General features: G+C 34.9%; 2 protein-coding genes across 6 annotated transcripts in view; one reads left to right on the top strand and one right to left on the bottom strand.

The window, feature by feature from the left end:
* Agxt (Alanine-glyoxylate aminotransferase) overlaps positions 1 to 2,882 on the top strand; it is an 81,545-nt gene extending 78,663 nt beyond the window's left edge. The window contains exon 8 of one of the 2 annotated variants that reach the window (XM_090376639.1): positions 2,647 to 2,882. In XM_090376639.1, the coding sequence (XP_090232765.1) occupies positions 2,647 to 2,795 (149 nt within the window). In that variant the 3' untranslated portion in view covers positions 2,796 to 2,882. The remainder of the gene's footprint in view (positions 1 to 2,646) is intronic. The other variant, XM_090376640.1, reaches the window with a different exon arrangement.
* LOC150084832 (2-oxoadipate dehydrogenase complex component E1) overlaps positions 1 to 26,839 on the bottom strand; it is a 608,625-nt gene that overhangs the window by 39,710 nt on the left and 542,076 nt on the right. For all 4 annotated transcript variants that reach the window (XM_090376637.1, XM_090376633.1, XM_090376636.1 and 1 more), the window contains one exon: positions 17,417 to 17,494. In XM_090376637.1, the coding sequence (XP_090232763.1) occupies positions 17,417 to 17,494 (78 nt within the window). The remainder of the gene's footprint in view (positions 1 to 17,416; positions 17,495 to 26,839) is intronic.

Below are 26,839 nucleotides of genomic sequence, written 5' to 3'. Positions count from 1 at the left end.
GTCTTCCAACAGTTTTCTTTCTTTATGTTCCTAAAAAATAGTTATCATTTAGAATCATCTAAAGATCTGTTTAATGAAAATGGTTATAAGCAGGCTGTTTTTATCTGGTTACCTAATTTTCATGTTATAATAGGTTGTGCTGGTTTTTTTCATGGGGTTAGGTAGATTTTGTTTCATTCCTTGTGTCATCTCCATACAAGATTACTATTATCTGCCACACGGCTTCTTAGAAATTTCACAGCACAGTAACTTGCTTCAGAGCATGAAGGATCTACAGGAATTCTTGTATTCAGAAATACTATTGAAAATTCACAAGAGATTCTATTCTTCCATTATCCAAAAGAAGCCAAATTAAGGAACTCCTCAAGAACAGGTCAAAGCAAGCTGACAACTCCAGGCATGTTATCTTCACTTGTACAAAAAGTCTATTCATGTTTTCTTCTGGCGGGAATAAAAAAAAAATTAAATGTTATGCCAACAGTTTTTGAATCTTCCACTTCTGTTTTTGGCGCCTCCGTAGCCAGATGGGAAGGAGCAGCAGTGTGTAGCACACGCTTCTTGATTAGACTGGGGTTCGAGCCCGTCACCACCAAATACGGAAGATACGGAAAGGTCAGGGAATGACCACCGCATATCCCAGAGCAATATGGCCTTAGTTGCTAATGCTCCTAAAATACCAAATAACAACAATAACTTCTGTTTTGGAAGTTGATCACCACAGCAGACTAGCCAAGAATGATGATTCTGATTTCACCTTAGGCATTTCTTCTACAAAAGTCATGGTCTTCTTTTGTTAAATGAGGAAATACTTTATTGCTGCAAATGACTACATGGTGCAGAACTTCCTACTGAAAATTGTTCTTATAAATGCAGATGTAGCTCAAATTTCTTGATTTGGCAGTTCATCATTTTCAAATTTGAATTTTTTTGTGGACAAGTTTCTGGTATTCCTTGATATTGCTAAGGGTAAGGAAAACTTATGTACAGTTGTCCTTGCTTGGGGAACTGGCAAGTGCACAAGAAGCTTGAAATATCACAAATTATCCTGTCACCACTGGTATTTTAGTAATATTGGGTGTGGGAGGATGTTCGGATCTTCTCTTTCTGATGGAGCTTTGGAAATGCTCTTGAAAGCAGGACCATTTTTATGAACAAAACTTTGACTCAACATGAAGTAATCATAATCAGTTGATGTCTAGCAGATTATCCAGACAATAAAATCCTAGGTCAGCTGATGTTCAAAGCATAGTGTACGGATAAAGAATCCTATGGCTGTATTTTAATAAAAAACCTTGTTTTATTTATCACATTTGTGACAAATATTTTGTCACAATATAATATAAGGATTTTGTTAAGTTTTGAGTACCAGTGCATACCAACTTCATTTCTTTATTGATACAGCAATATTAATAGTATAGTTGATTTGTGATGGAAGAAAGGATAAATAGTCTACAAAAGTCTTTTTCTAAATTGTTTTTTAAATGAAAAAAAGTTTGAGTTGTGGGTACAGGTGGTGAAAGATATTTTTTATATTAGGAAAATACCATCTTTTTTAATCTTGTAAACCAGACATTGGTTGGGAGGGGGTGTGGGAGGACTTATCTTCTCAATTTCTACAAATATTAAAAAGATTGTATTGTCATAATATTCAAAGTGCAGTATTCCTAAGTAAAATTGATAAATTAAAAAAAGTTTGCACTATATAGATGTTTCAATTAAAAGGGGACAGAGTCTATCTCATCTTATTTTTTTGGTTTAGGCTCTCTGTTGTCTGTACCTTTTTTTGTCATATTTGGGCAAAAGTTTTAATTTGATGTTAAAATTGGATTAAGTATTATTATTCAGATTTTATTTCTGAATTAAAATTTTGCCTAATTTGCTTTTTTCTCAATGGGAAATTACTCTGTCATTGGTTTAGTCTGGTTTAGTCTAGTATTTCTTATTGCCATATTTTTGAAATGAACGTAAACCAATTTTATTTTAAAGGGGGGAGGAAGATGGTTCTACAGGGTGATCCATAAGTATGTTACTACCAGTGCTGAAAAATATAAATACAAAATACTATAAACTTAATTTTTTTTTTATATACTTATTTTTGTACAATTGCACAGAAAAATAAGAAAATAACATGCCAAAAGTGTCTGTCAGCCTTTTTTTTTCCCAACTCAAAGTAACAATTTGAAACAAAAACTCTCATAAGAGTAGTACCCACTTATGCACCATTTATATATGTTCACTCTTCAGTACACACGACTGGCAGTTTGTGTCATGTCTCCACATGCTATGACCATTGTGTTACTATTATTTTTTTTCATTCTTCAAATAAAATGTACTTCACTCATCGCAGAAGTGCAGTGATGTTTTTAAGACTAAACCAAGGATGGGAATCACCTTTCCTGTTGAGGATAAAGCAGTTTATTGTGCAAAATTTTAATTTAGAAATTGTAAAACCTAAATGGTACTATTTAGTTCAATTTTAATATCAAATTCAAAAATTTCAATACAAATATAACAAATAGTCTAAAAAGCCTAAATATGTGAGTAGACACTAGCATCTTTTTAAACTGAAACACCCTGCACACGTGCTTGCTGTTTTATTGGAATTGTGCTTAAAGAAGTCAACTTCTCCATTTATTTGTCTTGCAGATCAGGTGATATATCCAGGCAAAGTTACTGATGCTAATACATTCAGGATTGGCAATATTGGACATATTTATACTCATGACATTAAAAAGCTGCTTTTATGCATAGAAAAAGCATGTAAAGGAATGGGAATGTCTTTTCCAATTATGTAGAATTAATTTTTACAAAACTTTTTATTTCAGGGATTGTGTGTTTATTAAAAAAAATGGTGTTAATACCGTTTCATCTGTAGCCTTCTCAGTCAGAAATAATGTTTTTTGATTTTACTTAAAATAGCAGGGTTTTATACTAATAAATTTTCTTTTAGGTGAGACTGCATTTTTATCAATTTTTTTGAGGGGGCCAGGAAATAGGTATTTAATTAAATAAGCTTATTTACATACAAAAAGAGAAATTATAGCTTAGCCCATTAAAAATTACTCTCAAAACAACCAAAGAAACAAGATCAGATCCAGTACTTGAGGGCAATTACTTTTTTTTTTTTTAATTAAATATTATGACAACATATTTACATGAGAAAAAATTTATTGACATACCATGCTTAGTTGCTTACATAATTATAATTGACTTGCCTTCAACAAAACATGCACAAACATGGGGAAGCTGGCCATGGGCAACTTTTTAGAGGCTGTTTAGCATGTATAAATGGTCAAAAAGTACAGGCACACGTAGTGAACTATTTGATTCTGTTAGCACACTGATGGAACTCTGGGCTATTAGCATCAACAATTCGTCTTTGTTTATAGTTTGATACACATTTTTATTTTTTGCTTGTGTTGAGATTAGTTTATATACATAGACTAAACTTTTCAGTTTTGTTCTGATTTACAGCACTCAGCCCAAAAGTAAGAGTTTGCTTTTAGCTATGAATTCTAGACAATTACTTTTTGATTATTTTTCATTTGTGAATTATCAGAATGTTGAGGATTTTGAAATGTTATTTCTTAACATTTAAAATTTAAGGCACATGAATGGCCTCTCAAATATAGGTGGCAGCAAATGTATTAATAGGAATTTTGTCTGCTATAGGCCAGGCTAACATAGGGATAAAATCGACACCATAATTACTTCAGAAATTGTGCTTGAGAGCCACTGTGGCTTTGTTTTCTGTCTTTTGATTAGTAGCAGAATCCTGCTGGGAATGACTAGTGCTGTTTGTCAAATGTAATTTCATTCAAGAGCTTCACTACCTTTTCTAGAACATCTTAGTACAGCTGTCTTGGCAGTTTGACAAAGTACTTCAGTAAGGCTGCTGTAGAATTCCCACCAAACTATGACTGAAGTGGGATGGTGACTCCTTTCCATGTTCTGGAGTGCTTAACAGTTTTTATGACTGAAGAGAACCTTCACTTCAAACAGCAGCATTCAAGGAAATTAAAAAAAAAAAAAAAAAAATATTCTGTATGCATTTCTTATTCAGTTTTGTTAATTATTACAGTGGCAGACACAAAAATTGCATCACCTTAAAAAAAAAAAAAGTAACATTTGTAGTGAAACGTATAAGATATTTGATTACAGTCATTTTGTTTGTTGCAAAGCAAAGGTATTGCATCAGCTGTTTCTATAAATATGGCACTGGAAGGGTATACACGCTCATTAGTATCCTGTTTTGCAGAGGTGTAAGCATGGATCCATATGTTCAGTTGACACCAAGAAAAAAAAGTGTAGCTGTTGCTCTGTCCCAGGAAGGGCTTTCTATATGTGCTATCGCTGATAAAATAGGCTGCGAACAGTCAACAGTATCCTGGGTGCTGAAATTAAAGCTTGAAACCAGTGATGTGACGAGAAGACCTGGATCAGGCCATAAGAGAGTGACCTCGCCTTCCCAAGGTCGATATTTAAAACGGCTACGCCTTTGTAATCACCATGCTAGTGCTCCTGATCTAAAACTGGATTTTGAGATGGCCTCTGGTGTCAAAACAAGTGCACGAACTATGCAAAGATGGCTTTCAGAATGTAGTCTGCATGCCTATCAGCCCAACAAGAAGCTTTTATTGACCCAACAAATGAGAAAGAAGCAACTTGCTTGGGCTAAAATGCATGTTTCATGGACAAAAGAGCAATGCGACACCATCATCTTTTCTGACAAAACGAAATTCAACCTGCATGGCTCAGATAGGAAGCGATATGTCAGCAGTCGAAAATCGGAGGCATACCATCCTGACTGCATAACACCGACTGTAAAGTTCCCCGCCGGGCCGATGGTCTGTATAACAAGCAAAGGGGTGGGGCAAATTAAGTTTATTAACGGAACGGTGAATGCAGAAACCTACACTGCTGTCTTGGAGGAGTGCCTGAAACCCGTTATTAGTGATCACCACACCGATGTCCAAAACTGCATTTTTCAACAGGACTCAGCACCTTGCCACACAGCAAAATTGGTAAGTTTTATGCTATTTAGATTTAACAATGAGTTTACCTTCTTGTCTCACAAGGCTTAAAACATGCTCACCAATGTTTTCCCTCGTTTTTCTCACTTAAGATGCAGTCAGTACCTCAGAAATGCTGGCATTAGTGTTGGACTGGGCCAGCAACAGTCCAAATTGGAACCCTATTGAAAATTGCTAAAATTGCTCAGAAGAAGCCAACAAGTAAGATCCAGCTGCAAGAGAGCTTTGTAAGGGTATGGTATCACGAAATTGTGCAACCGTATATCCAGAAGTTGATTAACTCTGTGCCAGATCGTTGCAAGGCTGTAATTGCAGCTCGAGGAGGAACAACAAAATAGAGGACTTATTTTGCAGATTTACAGTACATAATACTATTACGTTAACTTTTCATTTCAGTTTGTACACATAAATTCAATTAGATAGTATGAATCAGAGCTGTAATACTCAATATGTTCTACGTTGATAATAATATTAGCAAATTAATAAGAGGAGTTTACCTCAATATAGTACGCAGAACACTTCCGTATGATACCCTCCAGAAATTAAAACGGAAAAAACCGACAACTTACCGGTACATTAAAGTAAAATATAAATAATTAAATAATCAATTTAACACAATTCAAAATCAATTTAAAAAAATTCAAATTAACACAAAAGAACATACGTTAATTTGAATTAAAATTCAAATGCGTTAATTTGAATTAAAATTCAAATTAATGCAATTAAAAGAACATTTTTTATTTAACGAGGCCAAAATACTTAACGTTCAACGTAATTATACGCGACTATTAATTGCAGAAACCGTTGAAATTAAATTACACGAGAATTCTGTTAATGTTCGGCGGCCATATTTGATCTCCGATGCGTGGACCTTTACGCGCATGCGCGAAGACATATAATCACTATTTAAGTTGCAGGTTTAGCCTGATTCGGTAATTTTCATTCCTGTGATCACGACAGTCGGTCGAAAAGCATTGTCAGCTTCAGGAAGGAAAATCGTTTTGAATATTTTCGTTAGATTCTTTTAATTGCGTTAATTTGAATTTTAATTTTTTTAAATTGATTTTGAATTGTGTTAAATTGATTATTTAATTATTTATATTTTACTTTAATGTACCGATAAGTTGTCGATTTTTTCGTTTTTTCCGTTTTAATTTCTGGAGGGTATCATACGGAAGTGTTCTACGTACTATATTGAGGTAAACTCCTCTTATTAATTTACTAACATAAATTCAATAAAATGTATGACTGGTTGTCATGATTGTCATTTATATGATTTCTCATATTTCCATTAATTATGCATTTTGCTCTTTGGGATGATATTTATGGCAATTAGGTATATGAGTTGGAGTCTTTTTATTGGATTTCATTCGCAGAGATATATATCCCATCTAACAAATGCATTTCGAACATTTCTGCAACCCACAGTGCAGTGCAAAATTCACAAGTGATGCAGTTTTTTTGTCCGCCACTGTACAACAGTATTGTAACTTGAAAATTAAACTGTGAAACATAACATGATGTAAGTTTCAGACTGCCTGTTGCAGGTGGGGGGAGTTGAGCTTCTTTCTGTAATAGCAAAGAAGCATGCTCCACTTCCATAAAGAATTTCCTCAGCATTCCCTATGGCTTTTGCAAATGGTCTGATTTTTACAATGTAATTGCAACAAACTAAGCTGTGGTTGGCTGTGATGCAGGTCACAATTGTTTTTTTTATTGGGCAGAAGCTTTACTTCCTGATTTAAAGCAACTTCATGAATCATGTAGGTTGGTGGTAGTAGTTAAATTTATTATCTATTTAGAATTTACAAATGTAACTTGATAGGAGATACAAAATACATATACTGTAAATTCAATAGCAGAACAAGTGTATAGTGTCATTAATGCATTAGGATCTAAGTTTATTGCAGTATTTTTAATTATATCGAAAATTAACCAAAATCATGCCTCAGACCAGAGCAGCAAAGCAAAAGGAACAAGGTAGTGCGAGTGCTTTGGCTCAGGGGAGAACCGAGGGAATGGTTGTCTTCTGAATCATAGGCTTATGAAATGTATTGTTTGTTTGATGTTTACAGAGCAATCAGGAATGGGACATGTATTACCAAGGGTCTTTGTGTGAACTCGATGTAAAGTGTGCAATTGTTAGGTGTCAACTAAGCATTGTTATGGGCCTTCATGAAAGGATTCGAAAAAAAGGGTGGATACCCTCGGAGGATTTAAATTGGGGGCCCATAAAGCTCTCAGCTGCCCACATCAACACCACAGCTTGCACTTCATCATCAGGCAAAACAACGGCAATCCCCAAGGCAGAATGTACTGGTCCCACAGGGAGCTAGTTGTTGTTGGTGAATATATTGTCAGGGAAACAGGAAATATATTGTGCAAAAAGGATAGGTGTTTACCAGGAGCAAAAGTTGATGACATTGTAAATCAGATAACATCTTTTAAGGGCACAAAAGTTGATATGCTGGCACTAAGACATTAAGAGTAGGAGATCTGCAGATTTACTTAGCAAGTACAGGTCACTGTTTAAAACAGGCGTAAGTTAGGGTTAACATTGAAAGTATCTGCAATTCTGCCAGGATACGAGAGGAAGAGTAGATGATGAGAGCATTGTCAATCAATTTGTTCCTGGAGAGATTGAGAAAAATTCTACCCAATGAGCCTTTCACAGTGTGGTCTGTGCTTGTCAACAGGAGAGACTGCTTTTACAGGGATGGGATACACTTAAATAGAAAGGGTGTGAGAAGTTTTACTGATGCTATCGAGGCAGTGTAGGCGGGTCAGAAAACTGCTAGCTTGTAAGGATTCACAGACTAATAGAATAACAGTAGCTGCAGGTGAAAGTGATTCTTGCATTGCTTCTATTGGAATGAGCAGCAGCCTGGAAAGCAAGGTACTGGGAGTCATCATGGAACAAGTAAACACATGGGCTCTGTTATGGTAACTAATAGTAAGAACAGATGCATGTGTACTTGCATGCACACCAGGGTTAGGAGTATAGTAATAAATTTAATGAATTTGAAGTGCTGGTCAAGACATCAAAGATGGATATTGGGATATCAGAGATGTTGTCACACAGATATAAGGAATGCAGAATTTGAGGAGTACAATGTGTACAGAGGGGATAGGAAGAGAAGAGTGCATCCAGTTGACATGAGTGGACGACAGTGCAATGTCAAGTCAGTTTGGTGTGACATAAGCACTGAGAAAGCAAAATTGAGGGTAGGAGTGTGTTATAGGACAAATGACTCTGATGAGTACAGTGAACAGCTGTACAGAGAAATAGTGGGCCAGTAAATCAAAATGTCTTATAATGGGCAATTTTAACTTCCCAGATATTGACTGGAACTTGAGGTGGTCACTTGCACACTAGCAACACTTTTGTGGATTTATTGGATGACTGTTTTCTATAGCAGCATCTTTGAGAGGCAACCAGACAGAGTAATACTCTGGATCTGATTATCAGCAATGATTATTTGTAAATCAAATAAAGGAACCACTAGGTGGCAGTGATCACAATGTACCGATGTGGTATTTACTAAAAGATGTAGCTACCATCAGGAGTAAAGAGAAGGATTTTGCTTTAAAATCAAAGGTGACTATGGTCGTTGCAGACATTTTTTAAATTCTATGCAGTGGGACCAAATGATGATGTTTCCAACAGAAATTCTAAATGGGAAGCAGTCAAGTAATTAATCTTAGTAGCTACTAAGCTCTTCCTACCAACTAAGAAATGCTGTTCAAGACTTAGTCCTAAATGGATGTCAGATGAACTAATGAGACTCGTAGTAGAGAATAAAAATGCATGCGATGCAAAAAAAATTATCAGGCAACACAGAAGCCTAGGGTAGATATAACCTAGTCTGTAATCAAGTCACAAAGGAGGTTAAGAAAAAGAGCAAATACTTTTTTACTTATGTAAACTCTAGAAGGAAGGGGGATGAATCAGATTGGTCCACTTATTATAGATGGTCCTGTGCAGGTAGCTGAGCAAACCAAATGAATATTGTGCAGACAGGCTGCCAGATCAGTTCATGGGGGGGGGGGGTCTTGTAAATAATATACTGGAATTTTGCTAGCAGGGATAAGGGGGTGATTATCCCTTTGTATATGGCAATGGTAAGGCCATACCTTGCATATATTTCACCCCAGGGGCTCACATCTGGTGAGTATGGTCTTGGCACACCTAGGGTCCTGAGCTGGATATCATTATTCTTCTCTTTCTTAGTGATTCCCTTCTACTTCTCTCTCTCTCTCTCTCTCTCTCAGGGTAACTCAGGAATTTTTTTTTGGCTGGTGCAGCATAAGCCTCAGGCTTCCTTGCACCATGTGGCTAAGTAGTAGTAGTAATAATAGTATGGAAGCTTCATTTTATGAAGGATGTACAGCTGCTGGAATGAGTACAGAAAAGGGCAACAAGATTGATGAGGGGAACAAAGAGTTGCTCTTATCAGGAAAGGCTTAATTTTTGGAAATTACAGCACCTGGAGAGTAGGCACCTGTAAGGTGATTGGTTTGAGATGTTTAAGGCTTTGAATGGTTTGAGCAAGCTCAGTGCTGATGGGATTTTTTCTCTTGCTCAGATTATGTACTTGAGGGGACATAAATTGAAATTGAAGAAAGGCAGTTGCAGATTGTGGTTGATTTCTGGTACAAACTTCTATTTGTCGTTGTGGAAGTTGATAGTTTAAATAAATTCAAGGAAGTACTGGACATCCTTTTTGGAGCAAATGGTTAAGTGAAATGGGAAGTGTTTTTTTTTTTTTTTGGTTGATGCTATATAAGCTTGCTTTCTTGCATCAATGCTACTACTAATGCTAATGACATAAGTACAACAGTACCACTTCAGTGATACTTAAGCCATGGAGGTGTTGGGATGAGAGGAGAATTGTAATTTATGAAGTAAAAGTGGAAACTAGTGGGGAGTAATGGTGAATTTTTTTATTTCTGTTAATATGGTAAGAGCAGTTTAACTTGATTTGGAATGCTTCTTAAAAATTCCATTCATCAAAGATGTGATGTATCACTTTGATGTTGGGACTTTTTTTTTAAATCAAAGGAATGGCTTTCTGAAATAGAATGGAATGGAAAGCCACATTATTTCAAGTATCCTTTATGGCAGACTTTCAGCTAATGCTATAGTACTTTCTATATATGAATTTCCACATGGCAAGTGACCTCATAAATAGAATCTCTAGTTTCTGTTGGGGAGGGATGAATTACTAAGAATTCAATTTTCTGTTAACCAAGTTTGATATTCTTTCCCTAAAACTGGGAAATGTGGTAGACTGATATGTAGAAGGGGAGGGATAGCTGTTATTAAGATGTTCTTTATACTGTCTAGAACTAGACAATGTAAGGAACATTATGGTAATCAGTCTTTTCCCCTCTCATGTAGCAAGATTTTGGGGGGGGAGAGAAGACAGAGTCCTTCAAATAGCTCTAGCTTTCATGAATTATCAGCATATGGAGGTGTGGATGAAAGTGTTTCTGATGGAGACATCTAAGAGGGATAAAATGATCTTGCTCCACTTCTACAGAGAACACTCAACATTAGGATCTTGGACAATCAGGAAAGCATGATTATCATGTCAACTTTTTTTTTTTTTTTTCCCATATGGTATGCTGTCCACATGTGTAAGACCCACAGTATGGGGGTGGGGATAACAGAGGTTTCATGTTTACTGAAATGCTGTTTGAAACTAGAAATATGCTCTACTGAAGATCCATAAGTTTTCGAATATCAGAAATAGTTGGGAGGGGGGGAGAGAACTGGAAGGATTTAAATTAGGCCAAGCAAAGTTTAGCTGCCTTTTAAGGAAGGGGGGGGGGTGCTGGTGAACACTGATTCAATATCAAATCTCATCAGCATGTAACTGTGTTGTCATTTAATGGAGCTAATCACAAGACCAGGGATTAGCCATTTACAAATAGCTTTCCTGGGATGGTGGGGAACCTGCTTCTGTGAGCCTTAATACTACCAAAAATGTTTAGTTCTTTTATATCAAGTTGAACTATGTCAGCTGTAACTTAACTTTTGGAAATCAGTGAATAAACTGTTTTCCACTCCCCTCCCTTCTTCAACATCATTTAAGAAAATGAAATACAACAGTGATCCCAGTACAAGTCCTTGGTAAACACTACTACTTACATGAGTCCAATCTGAAGAGTAACTATTAATTACAACCTTCAACCTTCCATGCTGCAGCCACCATTTAAAGATTTTCCCTGTAATTCCAATAGCTATATGTACATTGCCCCCCAACACCACACATGAAGAAGTAGACAGCATATATACTTCTGAAAGGATTAAACAGAGAATTCATTTATATATTTGTAAATCTATTATTCTAAGTGTGCAACCCAACTCTCACTTATAGCTATTGGTATACTGTGTGCAAAATGTATATACTTTGCAGTTTAGTTTTGTAGGATCTGTGTATTAATACACTCACCAAAGATTAACTTGTCCACAATATAAAAAAATGCCCAGGAGTTTCTCCCATCCCAACAGGAAATATTTCTCAACTTTGGCAGGTAGTGAAAATTGAAGCCATGCTTGGAAATAGAGAGCAGTAATCCACTGTGCTACCCATGAGGACTTCTGCAGAAAATATGACTACTGAGTATAAGTTTACTCCACCTGTAACTGCTACATCAAGTATTTTGCCTCCTCTACAACAGTGATATTAAAATAAAACTAGCTGAACAAAACAGACTAAATTCAAATGACTGTTAACTAATTTATATAGCACACATTTTGTTGTATGGTCCCCTTTTCTCTCTCTCTCTCTCTCTCTGGATATGTCTGAAAGTCCCAGCCGCTCAGATCTAATTGTTGCCCCCCCCCCAACATTTGAATCATTATTGCTTCACTCCTAGTAAAATTCTTGCTAATCAAACACAGTAAATTTAATTAAATTTTGCCCACTTATGTGTTCATTGGTGATATTAATTTTTTTCAATAACAACATATCAATATACATATATCAACAGTGTAATGCCTCTATATACACTGCCCTACCATTAATATCCAGACATCTGCATATATAAAAATAACCTTTAATTACAGAAAAATTAATAATATATATTGAAGCCCAGAGGCGGCTCGTCCATAGGCACCGCAGCACCCCCAGCTATTTAAATCTAGATATACGGAACTAGATATATAATCCAGAACGGAGTTATATGAAATTTTGTGAAAAACAATGTAACGCAATGAGTCTTTTTATTAACAGGACCCGCAATATAGTATGCACATCCTTTATTTCCAGTAATCATTTCAATAATAAACGAATAAAAACATGAAATCATTTCCAACTTTGAAGTTTAATTAACTGTAGGCCTCACTGTGCACACAGCAGTGACACATTTTGCATTCCAGTGAATATCTGGTAGTTGGTTGCCATTGGCAACTTGCCAATATATATTTTTTATGGATGAAACGAATCAGTCACTGTAAAGTGCACAGTGCAGACGTCATCATTGACAATAATGGGTGTGTAGCCACAATTTTGGTGTCTTTTTGTTATTCGCCCAAATTCCCATTAAGTAACTAAATAATATCAGTGTTTAGTAAACATTCAACAGTGTAATTATGTCATTACAGCTTAATTGCAAATTGAGCTTGAACTTGGTAAGTTGAAGTTATATTATGAGGTGATGTGTAAGTAAAACATTATTTCTATGACACATGATTTTGTGAAATTTTGATTCGATCATGGCCTCCATTCTTTCCCATGAAGTAAATTGCGTGACAGTGAATAAACTTCAGCAACTTAGTTTTTCACAATTCGCCCCACACCAAAGATTCAAATTTCTCAACGGGGAATAAGAAATACATTCGCAGTTTTAAAACTGAATGGTACCAAAGGAAAAGTTGGCTTTGTGATTGTGAAGTTAAAAATGCATTGTTTTGTTTTCCATGTTTACTGTTCAGAGGTGACTTAATGTGGACAAAAAGTGGCTTTACAAACATAAACAGAATGAAAGAAAAAAACTAAAACATGAGAGTTCAAAGAAACATATTGATTAATGTGATTTCACTATCTCTTTTAGGAAGCATAAATATTAAAGAACAGCTCAGTGAGGCCTACAGACTTTCGATCTGCAAACATAACAGAAAATTTACCAAGAACTATGAGGTATTATCTAAAATAATAGACTGCATTAAATTTTGTGGACAGTTTGAAATTCCTTTATGTGGACATGATGAAAAAGACGGAGTATTCAGAGGATTAATAAATTTCGCCTGTACATTAGATTCCAATTTAAAGAACTATTTAGAAAGTAATGCAGCATTTAAAAGCATTTCAAAAACTATTCAGAATGATATTCTTGACTGTTTGCTGCAAATAAGCTGGGATGAAATAAAAAGAAAAATTAAAGAAGCTTCATTCGTAGTTGTCATAGCTGATGACACAACAGATGTTTCAGAACATATACAAATGATAATTGTTCTGAGATATGAACTGAATGGAGACATTTTTGAGCGTTTTTGAGGTTTTTTTCACTCTGGAAAAGCAAATGGCAGACAGAATATTGAAGTGCATTCTAGATCAGTTAGACATAATCCTCGAAGGAAATACTCAAAAACTGATCGCTCAGACATTTGATGGTGCAAGTGTGATGAAAGGCAAGAAAGGGGAAGTTCAGGCTAAAATAAAAGAAGTGTACAAAAATGCACATTTTATTCACTGCTATGCACACCAACTGAATGAGAAATGCAGCAAGTAGTACCCAAGATTCAAGAATATTCTTTTCGAACTTCGTGTTGATACCAACATTTTTCTCGAGATTACCACAGCGTCTCTCTCTGTTCTCAGAAAGCATATGGACAGCCGCATTGCTCGAACTTCCCCTACAAGATGGAACTTCGATATACGCACTGTGAACAGCGTTCATGAAAATTTTGAATCCTTAAAAAAAGTGCATGGAGGAACTACAAGAGACAGCAAACTCAGATAAGACGATTTCAGAAGCAACTGCAATTTTGTTCACCTTGAGTAATGAAAAATTCAAGTTCTGGTTAGAACTTTTCCATCAGATAATGCCTCACATGGAAGTTATTTATAATCAAATGCAACATCTCGAGAAATTGAGACAGTTAAAATACATGAACATATAGGAAACTCTAAGAATGCCATTCTGATAATAAGGAATTTAATGTACTGTGAAAATCTTTCAAAAACACTCACGATTGAAGTTGTTGTTGTTATTTTGATTTTAGGAGCATTAGCAATTAAAGCCATATTGCTTCAGGGATATGTGGTGGTCATTCCCTGACCTTTCCGCATCCTCCGTATTTGGTGGTCACGGGCTCGAACCCCGGTCTAATCAAGAAGCGTGTGCTACACACTGCTGCTCCTTCCCACCTGGCTATGGAGGCTCCTCATGATTGAAGTGAAAGAAGTATGTGACTATATAAGTGTTGACATAGGCAAGAGATATTCTTTTACAAAGCAATTTAATTCCTGCTATATTGTTTAACAAGGAGAACTTCGTTATTTTCGTACAAAAATGCCCATGGAAGTGGTATGAGAGACTACTGAGGCATATCCCATGATTGAAATAGAAAAACTTCTTACGGAATTACAAGTTTTCTATAGCAGAGATGATCTACACAATTATTGCAAATTAACTGACTTGCTGAAATTTATCTCAGAAAATAATCTAGCTTTAGTTCTTGGTGAACATAAAACTCATAAAAGTTCTTTTGACCATTCCGATGACTACTTCAGGAGGACTATGAATCAGGAAAGGCTAAATGCTCAAGCAATGCTTTCAATAGAGAAAAGTTTGGTCAACAGTGCACCAAACTTAAATGAAAAAGTTATTAATCTATTTTCAACAGATAAAAACCGAAGAATGGATTTTGTTTTTAAATAAAAGTTCAAGTCTGTTAATGGTAAATGTCTAGTTAATGTTTTGTAGTATTTTTATTTTGCTTATTATTATTACTGTGTATGTCTACATGTCTTATAACCAATGCAATTTAATGTAACTTTAAGACGCAGACTCCCAAACATCAGTCACGTGCTGCCACTGCTGAAGCCTTTAGCTTTTATGGCTTCTAGTCTGCTTGGAACACTTTCTGTCAATTCTTTTTTTTTTGTAAATATCCTCCAATTTTTCATTATTTGCCTTCAAAGTGGTGACAAGTTCAGCTCCCTTCTTTGGGCAGCAGTCTCTCCTCACAAGGACCAAACAATCCAATTCATCCCAGAGGTTCTGGGGTCAAGACTCTGAGCTTGCCAGTTCAACTTTTCAATGCTCATGTTCTCAAACTAGTCTATCACAATGCAAGCAGTATGACATGGGTATGGGGTTTCCCAACCTACTTCCGCAATGTAGGTAATGCATTATTTTCCAGGACATCTATTTACTCAAGAACTTACATTTTGGACAAACCATTAATGGTTTTGTCCAAAATGGTCCCAGGCCAAATCATGATAAATCCCAGACCATCTACACTGCCTCTGTCAAACTTCATTGTTGGGATGATACAGTCTGGCAGGTAGCTTATTCCAAGCATCTGCTACACCCAGGCACGATTGATACTAGCAGACCATGTACCATGATTCGTAACTCAAAAATACAGCTTTCCATTAATCTAAGGATCAAGAACAATGAACCTTACACCAAGCAAGATGGTGTCTGCCATTTTATAAATAGCTGCACACTATACTGGTAGCTCTGACATGTGTCCTATTTATCTCACTGTTTGTTTGTTATTTGGTTTTTAGGAGCATTAGCAACTAAGGCTATGTTGCTCCGGGGATATGCAGTGGTCATTCCCTGACTTTTCCGCATCCTCCGTATTTGGCGGTCACGGGCTTGAACCCGGTCTAATCAAGTTGCGTGTGCTATGCACTGCTGCTCCTGCCCACCTGGCTACGGAGGCACCTTTTATCTCACTGAGGGACTGTGGGTGTGCTGTGACAATGTTGACTTCCATTCTGACCAGAGGATTCTTTACAGGGTTCTCCTGTCATGTTCCATCAGCTTTGGAGATCTCTGCATTGTTTTGTAAAGGTTTTGGCAGCAGCCTGCTTCGATTTGCAGATTACATCATCTATCATTAACACAGGGATCTTCAGTGCCATTGAAATGTCACATACAGACTGATTGCTAATGTGGTACCCAATTATTGTTCTGTGCTGGAAGTCTGTTAACTCTGTCAATTGTGGCATCTTGCATTCACAATTGTGTGTGTGTACTTGATGCTTTGTAAGACATGATAAACCAATGATGGTGGGGTATCTGTATATTACTGGTTGTGTTGTGTGTGTACATATATTGTTGTAAAGATTAATGGGAAAGAGGAAGAGGAATAATGTTTATGCACTGGTTCTGTAACATGATTCTGAACAGAATTAACAGTTTTATTACAGAGTACTTTTGTAATTAATTCACATATCTCTAAGTGGAAATAGCCTACAAAATTAATGACTCATTTAATGTCATGATTAAAAAAAGTTATAAATTTTAACATTCACTATTAAATTTATAAATCAGTTTCTTCAATATTTGTTGTCAAAAATAAATTTAAAAAGCCAAAACCCCAAATGTTCAGAGCTGATCTTGAATATCATGCCAAACTGTGCTAATCTTAGTAGCCATGTTTATCTGCTTTTTTTTTCCCTTTTTTTTTTAATTTTTGATATCTAGTTCCATTAAGTTTTTATGTAAGCCACATGATTAAAGCTTTTATTTAAGCCCTGCAACAAAATTGATTGTATTAAACTCTACAAAAAAGCAATGCAACTCTTATATATATATATATATATATATATAGCTATAATTATATGGTTTCCTTTTGTACTTGGCATTCGCACACATGCACGGAATAAAAAAGGCTGTTCCCATTTTTTCTTCTGCGCATACCAAAGCCTGACACTAACACTCAAATATATACATATTTTTTTAACTTCCAGTATAAACAAAGTTTAATTACTGTTTTGTAAAATCAAACCGTAAGCCCATCTCATTGAGAATACTTTAAGTTTCAGAAAGTGAGTAGTTGAGTTATTCACTTCTACAAGAAAACTACTGATGGTGTCTCATCGCAGAGTGGGCAGGGAAATCTAGCACATCATACATTTCAGAAACTTAAGGTGTGCTTTCCGATATTGCTTTATGGTTTGATAGGGATAAATACAAAACTAATGTTTATCCCCAGCATGAGGCTTTCAATAGCTTTAGTCAACTAGATATTATCTGGACATATGTATTAAAATACATTCTTAAGCTCTATTAATATATATAAAAAAAAAACATTGTGATACAGAACTTATAAGACATGATTAGAAATGAAGTTGGCTAAAAAATAGGATTCTAAAAAAATAGTAAGATCAACTCTGGAATGTCTGGGTTAATACTTCTTGTATTTCTTGCTGATGGCGTTCACCAATCCCAACGGCAGGAGCTGCTAGAGACCCACGTCCTGCATATTTTAGCTGAGTAGAAAAAAAAAATTGATATAATACAAACATAAATATCATGGGATTATTCTTTTTCTGGAGTAAAACACACACACAAATTATAAATATGATCATAAAATATATTTTAGTAAGGTTTACTTAAAAGATAATCTACAAGTGATCCCTAATGCCATAGCCAATATTAGCAACATGTTATTAGAAAACTCGTATGCACTAAAAATAATTACCATATTAATACATAAATCCAATTAGCTGTTTTATACATTGATAGGCACATCATCTGGGGTCATTAATACACAAATAAAAAATAATTAGAATATTACTATTTCTGTGCTCTTTATAAGCAGTTTTACAAAGGCCTAATGATAAAAGCTTTGTTTAATGGTTTTATCGAGCATGGAATAATATACTTAATAATATGAAAGATGAATGAGTAATTATATTATCATTAGGCTGGTAATAAATTTATTGTAAACTGGCATCAAGGGTTGGCTCAGCCAACAGCTGGAAGACTGTTAACAAACAAATATGCATGCCATTTATATCCTGCTATTCAAATGACATGTATTAATTGAACTGCCTGCTATGTGGGTATATCTGCATCCTCTATAGATTTTGTTAGTGGAAATTATAATCACATAATGTTAAAATTTTGAACGTTAAAGGTGTCACCTATATAACACCAATAATAATTTAGTCAAGAAGCAGGGTGTACTATTTCAGTGCAGATATTGATCTGGGGACACTCTTGTCCCTCCAGTGACAGAGCTTGTTTAGATTCTTTGGGCTTATATTCCATCAACCTGAAGTTATCCTTCTACACACTGGCTGTTGATTTGATAAATTTATTCACTGTTCAACACAGAGTCATCAATTGAGGCTACCTGTTTTCTGATGAGTAACCTAAATAGGCCAGTCACAAACAATACTTTAAAGTTCTTAATGAATAATGGAGTTGTCCACTGGGTGATGCTATTTGATTAAAAACAATATTAATTAGAGCAGGTTAACTCAAGGATAAATATAGTTGTTTCCAAAGAGTAACACCAAGTTCTGTCACCAATGGGACAAAAGTATGGCCAGACAGTCAAGAAATAAAAACACAATAGAGTGTTGCATTACTTTCTCATACTATTTAAATATCTGGGTTGGGATAATACACTGTTTATTTACTAAACTGCTGCATTGGGCCAACAATAGTCCACCAACAGGGGTTTATTATACATGCTACAAATGTTATATTTCTCTCATGCTATTAGTGATAATATCAAACTGTACCAAATGAAAATTACAACCCAATTAATAATATTTTACATGTCCAAGATGTGTGTATTTTTTTTTTTTTTTTTTTGCGGTAGTGTATTACTGAAGTGTAAAAGCCCAAATTAAGATTAGAGAATAAGTAAAATTAATATTAGAATGATGAGTTAGATTAACAGGAAAAAGTAAAGGATGTGACCATGGCAACATAAGACAGTGTTTCTATATATGTATGTGCTGCTACTATATACATAGATACAGTAAGACATACTGTATCTATGTATGACCAACTGTACATATTTACAAGTTATTCCATTAAAATGCTATTGAATGTGATAGAAATTATTTATTAATATAACTCAAGTCCAATACCTAATATATCCTCCCCCATATGTTATGATGTACCTTTAAAACATTAATCACAGCAGCCTTGAATGCTTATCTATCTGTACATTAAAAAAGTTTTCCTCCTAGTGATATTTATTTGAGTCAATGGGAGAAGAGGGAGAGGAAATTACGTCACTACAAATGCAATTAGTTATTGACAACTGCCTCCATAACGTTCACCAACCTCGTGCACATGATTCTCTGTCTAACGTTTGATGTTCGATTATAACATTTTTTGTATATTAATGAACATTGTATATTTGTAAATACTGTGGTTCAGTAATTTGTAAATATTTGCATAGTTTGTAAATATTTTAGTCCTGCTCTTTCGGATGTAACAATATTCCTCGTATTATGGAACCCGAAGCAAAAGGCCTTTTCCTAAGTGACCTATGTAAACACAGGTAAATAATTACGTAGTGATATTGGCTGAAGTTCAGGATAGTATACACCGGCAGATAGTTCAATGAAAGCGAGGAAGACGGTGATAATTGACAGGTGAAGGCACCTCCCTTTTCTGATTGTTTTGTGTCATCTAGGAGGGGGGGGATTTAGCTTAGGTAGGGTGTTTATCCCTCCATCCCACTGTTTTAAAATGGGAAAAGGAGTTCCCGATTTAAAAACAGTGACAAATGTGGGGAAAAACATCCTAGGCATATCCACCTAGGACGGGTGGGGAAAGCAGTGGCATCTGCCAGTCACTGCCTTCCCACTGTTTTGCTTGCTGCTAATTTGTACACGGTTCTGGAATTTTACCATTTACATTATTCGACCTTGAGAATTCCATGCACTACAAATGCACAGGTAAATAATTACATAGGTCATTTCTTGATTAGATATTGACCAGTGCATTTCAACAGGTATATCTTTTATGTAGAAAAGATTTAACTTACTGCATATACCTCTACATTTTACATAGAAAAGGCTGTGCAGGAGTCGGCGAGCAAAGCGAGCAGGGGGCAAAGCCCCTAGTATACCACTGAAAAATACTCCACGAGGAAGATTCCAAGTTGGATGAATAAGGAAGTTTCCAGATTACCTGAGCAGAAAAATACGGCATGGAAAAGTTACAGAGCAATAAAAAGTGATCTCTAATAGTGCCACAAAAAAGGTTAGGCTGGCAAAGGCAGATTATGAGAAATTGCTGGCAAAGAGTGGGATAAGGAATTCTTCACATATATAAATGCAAAGAAAATAAGGGAAAACCAGATCAAATCGTTATGTAATGGACGTGGGATATTATTAGATACTCCAGCTGAAGTTGCAGACAACAGTTACTGTGCATTGCTATTTAACAGAAGAAAAACCCTTTGTGTTAATGAGAGTTAACACAAATTATGGGAGTGAAGTTGAAAAAAATGTAATTAATGATGTTGAAATTTCACATGTTTAGTTAATGAAAAAACTTTTGAGCCTACAGGCCAGTAAGACTCCTGGGTTGATGGCATATACCTAGGGTTGCCAGATTTCTATGACTGGATTAAAAGACACTCAAAAATAATTAATTCTACCACTCTCCAACTCTCACTTCATGCCCTCCCACACCAAAAAAGTAAAATTATGGTTTTTTAGTTAATAATTAAACATTCTGTTTATATTTTTTTAGATTTTGGTTTAAAAATTATAGTTTTCATATGGACTATAAATATTTGCAAATCTTAGTTTTAATGCATTAAAACTAAGATTTGCAAATTGCATTAAATATTTTAATTAAAACTTGCATTAAATATTTTAATGCAAGTTTAGTGCATTAATTGACATTAAGCTAAAGTAATTTTAGGAAAAAAAAAGCAAAAACAAAACAAAAAAAGTACTGTTTAATAGCTAACAGTTCAGTGATATGTTCAGTGTGATTGAGTTTAATAGCTAAAACTCAATCACACTGAACATATTTTGACTATTTCAAGCAGCCTTAAGAACTTCGGCATCATTTTTAATTTCCTAACAAAAATCTAAACAATTATCTTTAAAATTGAAGTAGATCATTAGTTCGCTTTTTATGAGTGAAACTGAACATCTATTTCGCCCATCCCTCCACTACGAGTTCATTACACTAAAAATCCTTTCTGAATTTGCTGAAGTCCCCAGCACTGAAAACACATACGAAATGACCTTGAAAATATTTGAAAGTTTAAAATCAATACTTTTCAAAATTAAATGCCAGTGACTCGAAGTACTTGAACAAGTTTTAAATTTTTTAGAGGTTGACACAGTTTAATAATTTGTTTTCAGTACTGAAACCTCATCAAATAAATCATTCATATCCAACTTTAGTTTTTCTATTAATTTAAAATATTCTGCTACTTCAACAAATCAGTCATAGTTAGGACAACCATTTTTAAAGCTTAATTTGACAAGTTTCAAAAAAGGAGTATTTTCATTCATTATATAAAAAATATCACTAGCACACATTTTATTCTTTTCAAGCTCTTTTACTGCTTTGCAAATTATTTCGATTGCACACATTGAGAAAAGAAAACATAATTCTATAATTATAGGGTCCTCTGTAAATTTTCATTAATTTGAATGATTTTAAAAAGTTGTTTGGAACAGTCTTTTGGTTTTCTTATGAAATAAAGGCTCAAAGCCTTCCATGAAAGCAAAATTCGTTCTATACATGGTTGTAAAGAAAGCCATCTAGTTGGTACGTGCCTTAAAATTTCCTTAAACTCTGTTTTGGCAACCTCATGAAATTCTTTAAGGTTATCCCTTCTTTTAGTTAAAACAAAAATTACCACATATTTTTCAAGACAATATTTTCTATATCAATATCTAAATTACCGAAAGCATATTTATCTAAATTATGAATAATGTGAGCATGGCAGTTTGTTTTAATTACGTCTTCATTTAATTTTTTAATATTTTGGAATAAGGATTTATTACTCCCAAAATTACAATTTGCATTGTCTCCACTGAAACTAGATACCCTTTGCCAATCCAATCCTAAATTATTCACTGAATTTTTTTAGGTACTCAAACATTCCACATCTGCACGTTCATCAGCATTTTCAAAAAAATCAACTAAATAGTTTGTAGGACCATATTCTTTGTTGAAGTACTGAATTGACAAAGGAAACATTTTCATATTCTTTCTATTAGAAGCATCAATCTGTAAAAAAATAATGGTGGATCATGATGTTTTAAATCATCCAAAACAATTTGCAATGGCAGCAGATTTAGTTCTTCCACGATATTTTTGGTGCAATTTTTGAATCATTGTAAAGTTTAGAGTTCGATGTTATGCTACAATCTAATGAGTTATAAGAATGGTGACAAATGATAAATATGGGTTCTTTCAGCTGCAGTAACTAAATCCTCTTCTTTCGTATTCTTTTTCACAAGAAACCTAACAAGAATATTTGAAGAATTTGCCAATTTTTGAGCTTGCGAGTCTTTATGCTGAGTAAGTGCTAAGATGACCATATAACCATAAGAGACATTGTGCCTCATGAGGATCATTTGTTAAGGCTAGCCATTTGTATACTTGCTCCCAATTTTTGTTATAAGAACAAAGCCTCTTCTTTTTTGGGGGAAATTCCATTTTTGATGGCTAAAAAATAAAATATGTTTGTATATAACATGAAATATGTGGGTGCCTATAACCGTATAAATGAAATAGATAAATGTTTTTTTGTAAAGTTATAGGAAAAACAGTTTAAACAAAGCCATTGAACTCCATATTATAAAAAGTGATTTTTCCGATACCTATGATTTTATTAATTATCTACCAGTTGCACGGTTTTTGTGAAAATTAGATCATGGCCACACAGGTGCAAGTTTTATGTTTTGTCAAAAAAATGTAATTTCGTCGAGAAGTATGAAGTTAAGTGCATGGTGTTCGTGAAACTACATATATGAGCCGGAGAGGCTAGAATAGGTTAAGATTATCTCTTTATGATTCATTTCTTAGTGGTGGATTTTGCATTTGAGGGAGTTTTTAACATATCCTCTGTTGAAGCTTTGAAATGAAATTTTAATTTCATTTCAACAGTGAAATGAAAGCGTATGCCTCCTGCGCCTGTACGGAAATTCACCACTGCCATTAACGAGGCACAAGCATTGAAAAATGAAAATAAAGGACAAATTGCATCCTTTCTCGTTTCAATAAAGGATGTCTGTCAACCCTACATATACCCTATAATCTTAAGGGAGGCAGCAAGTGAGTGCATTGAACCATTGAGGCTAATTATGAGAGCATCACTGAACTTGGGAGTAATTCTGTTGGACTGGAAAAGTGCCAATGTATCTCCAATATATAAGGGCAGTTCTAAGAGGGAAGTGGGAAATTACCGGCTGATCAGTCTAACTTCAGTAGTAGGGAAGACAATGATCAAGGGTGGAATTCAGGATCATTTAGATAGAAATGGAATTCTGAAGGATACTCAGCATGGTTTTGTAAAGGGAAAATAATGTTTAACTAATCTGGTTAGCTATTTTGACAGGATCACTCAAGAGCTGGACTTGGGGAATAATTTTAACATAGTTTGGATTTCAGCAAAACATTTGACTCAGTCCCACATGAGCAGTTAATTTATAGGCTGGAACATGTTAGAATCACAGAAAATCCTTAGATGGATAGCTGGATGGCCTTCAGGCCAGGAAGCAGAGAATTGTGATAAATGGATATTCCTCAGATTGGGTTGATATAAGAAGTGGGATTCCCCAAGGATCAGTATAGGACCACTGTTTTTGATTTTCATAAATGACATTGATCAAGGGATAAAGGATTTGACGTCTAAATTTGCAGATGATGTAAAGATTGGAAGAGTAGTTAATGATCACCACCAAGCAGAGCTTCTTCAGAGTGACCTAGATAGACTTCATGGATGGTCAGAAAAATGGCAGCTATGCTTTAATCCAGGAAAGTGTAAGGTATTATACCCGGGGAACAGTAACCCCAAAATAACTTTTACACTTGGTGGAGTTGAACTAAAGCTGACAGTGGAGGAAAGGGACTTGGGTGTTATGATACAGTCAGACATGAAGTTCTCCGAACCTTGCAGACAGGTTGCAAGGAAGGCCCATGGTGTCCTATCAATGATTTATCGAACATTTGCTAGTAGAGATAAGGATGTTATAATAGCATTATATAAGGCTGTTGTTAAATCACACTTGGAATACTGCATTCAAGCATGAAGACTGCACCTAAAGAAAGACATTGTGCTTCTTGAAAGGGTCCAAAGATGGGTAACTCGCCTGGTGAGATCGGCAAAAGGACATCCATATGAGGAAAGACTTCGAATATGTGGGTTGCAGAGCTTGGGAACTAGGCCCCTCAGAGATGACTTGATTGAGGTGTTTAAGGCTCTGAGCGGCATAAGTAAAGCGAATGAGGAAATTTTCATGGCTGTAAATGATTCTAGAACAAGGGGCCATAAATTCAAGTTACCGGGAGGGGGATTGTTTAGACAGGATTGCAGGAAGTTTTATTTTAGCCAGAAAGTTATAAATTATTTAATAAGTTACATACGTGGGTGCTAGAGGCCGACAGTTTGGGGAAATTCAAGGTGAGCTGGATAATTACCTACAGGAGGAGGGAAACGCTTAGGTTGTCTATTTTCTTTTCTCTTATTATTTATTATTTTTTAAAATTTTCTTCCTATTACTATTATTATTTTATTTTTATCCATTGGCTGGTGCATAGGCTTCCTTGCACCATGTGGCCATTGCTAATACTAACACAGCCCATAACTGTTCAATAAGAGAGTTGGAAAGATAACTATCAGGCTGCAGAACACAAAGTCTTGTTTACATGAGATGATAATTTATACTAGAATGCTAGCTGCTGTAGCAATAATAATATACAGTGGATCCGGTTATTTGGGCCACTGGTTAATCGGGGCAAAGCTTAAAAAACAGAAACCAATCGAGAAAATAGCCCGAGTTTACTTCGCTTAATTGGGGCAGCATGCCGTTTAATCGGGGCAGGAGACCGCAGCACTGGAGGTTACCCTACAATTGTCTCCGATGGTACCACATGGTTCGGTCGAAATTCTGGAGGTCACAACCAAAAAACAATTAGCAGTTACCTGTTTATTGGGCTCTTCTGTTAGAGAAATCTATCATAAACGGACAGTAAACTTGCTCTTATTGAATTTGCGATAATACTGACAGCTAGAATTCTGTGGGTTATGGTGAAATGTGTTTACACTTCCATGAAATCTTTAATCATATAAAAAAATTAATTTTCAGCTCTTCTCTTCATTCCTATTTTTAAAGCTTTGTAACTCGTTACTCTGTTCTCACTTGCATGCATCGTGTTACTTGCAATTTGTGTGTGCCGTGTTCTTTGTTATTGATTGCTTATCTTTTTACTGTTTTAAATTTTAACCCCCACCCACAAATGTCAGTGAACAGAAATGTAAACTAGTTCGTATGTACATATTACAGTACGTATTAATTATTCCGATTATCATGTATATTCTTCCGATTTTCACGTATCATTTAATTTTTTAATTGGTAAGGTAATAAAGAGTAAATTTGTTCTTAATATATCTTTGCTTTTATAGCCTGTGGATAATATTCTTCCAGTTTTCTCTAATTATAATCGCTGTTTAATAGAATTAAAATTCAATTCACAAACATTATTACAATGACCGGCGTTTACTGCACATCATATAGTGAACGGTACTTTACTATGTTGAATTTGTCGTAACGTGATTTGATTGTACAGTGAACCAACTGTAAAGGGGAGGATACATTGTATTTTTAACTATTTAAGTGAAACTTCGGATAATTGGGGCAGCTGCTTAATCGGGCCAAAATGCACTAGTCCTGATGTGTCCCAAATAACGGAATGGACTGTATTAGGTATTCTAGTATTATTGCAACAACTTGCTTCAGCACAAAATTAATTAATTAATTTATTTATTTATTTTTAATAAATTTTAATAAATTAATTTTTTTTAATCATAAAAAATTAAACTAGTCATTATTTTTTCTTTACAATAATAATATCTTCTACATCTATGAATGTATTATTCAAGTGAGTTTAACTTCTGAATCTTGTTGAAAGGGTACACCCTCCTTTGCTGAATTCTGAAACTATTTTAAATATACAAATGGCTACTATTACTTGTAAACACAGTTGATAGATGGCTTCATGTCCTATGGAGTTTTAAGATCCTTCAAAACAAATATGTTCCTGCTCCTTTGGTCTCCATCACATAAGAAAATGCATGTGTGTGTGTGTGTGTGTGTATATATATATATATATATGTGTGTGTGTGTGTGTATGTGTGTGAATACTGGTGAAAGGGTTAAATATCAAATTTTGTAATCATTAATTGAGAGAAAGAGAGAGTGGGATGGGGGGAGGTCCAAATGCCTGGACTCTGAGAAAATATGACCTGTTAATGTTGAATTTCTTTTGGGAGAAACATTAAAATATTGTTTACTCGATGGAAATTTGGGATTTGAAGAGAAGAATCTTAAGCAACAGAAATGGTTACCTAAGAGAAAATGAATTATGTCTAAGCAGAAATAGAATTCTTCATGGAAGTTTGACATGTATAAAAGTTTACTAATAACACTTTGAAGTTTTATTAGTAAACATTTATCAAAAAAAAAACTTCACTGACATATATTTCCTTTTTTGTGAATTATAAGTTTTTAAAATTAAGGAATTATTTTTTGTACATCATGTATTTAACAATATAATAACACAAAATAATATAACGTGCAAAACTTGTGCTAGGCATGCTATCGAACATT

Source organism: Mastigoproctus giganteus, chromosome 6, assembly GCF_048544385.1.
Source record: "Mastigoproctus giganteus isolate SK-2022 chromosome 6, ASM4854438v1, whole genome shotgun sequence".
Lineage (NCBI taxonomy): Eukaryota > Metazoa > Arthropoda > Arachnida > Uropygi > Thelyphonidae > Mastigoproctus > Mastigoproctus giganteus.
This window is presented reverse-complemented; position numbering and strand designations above follow the sequence as displayed.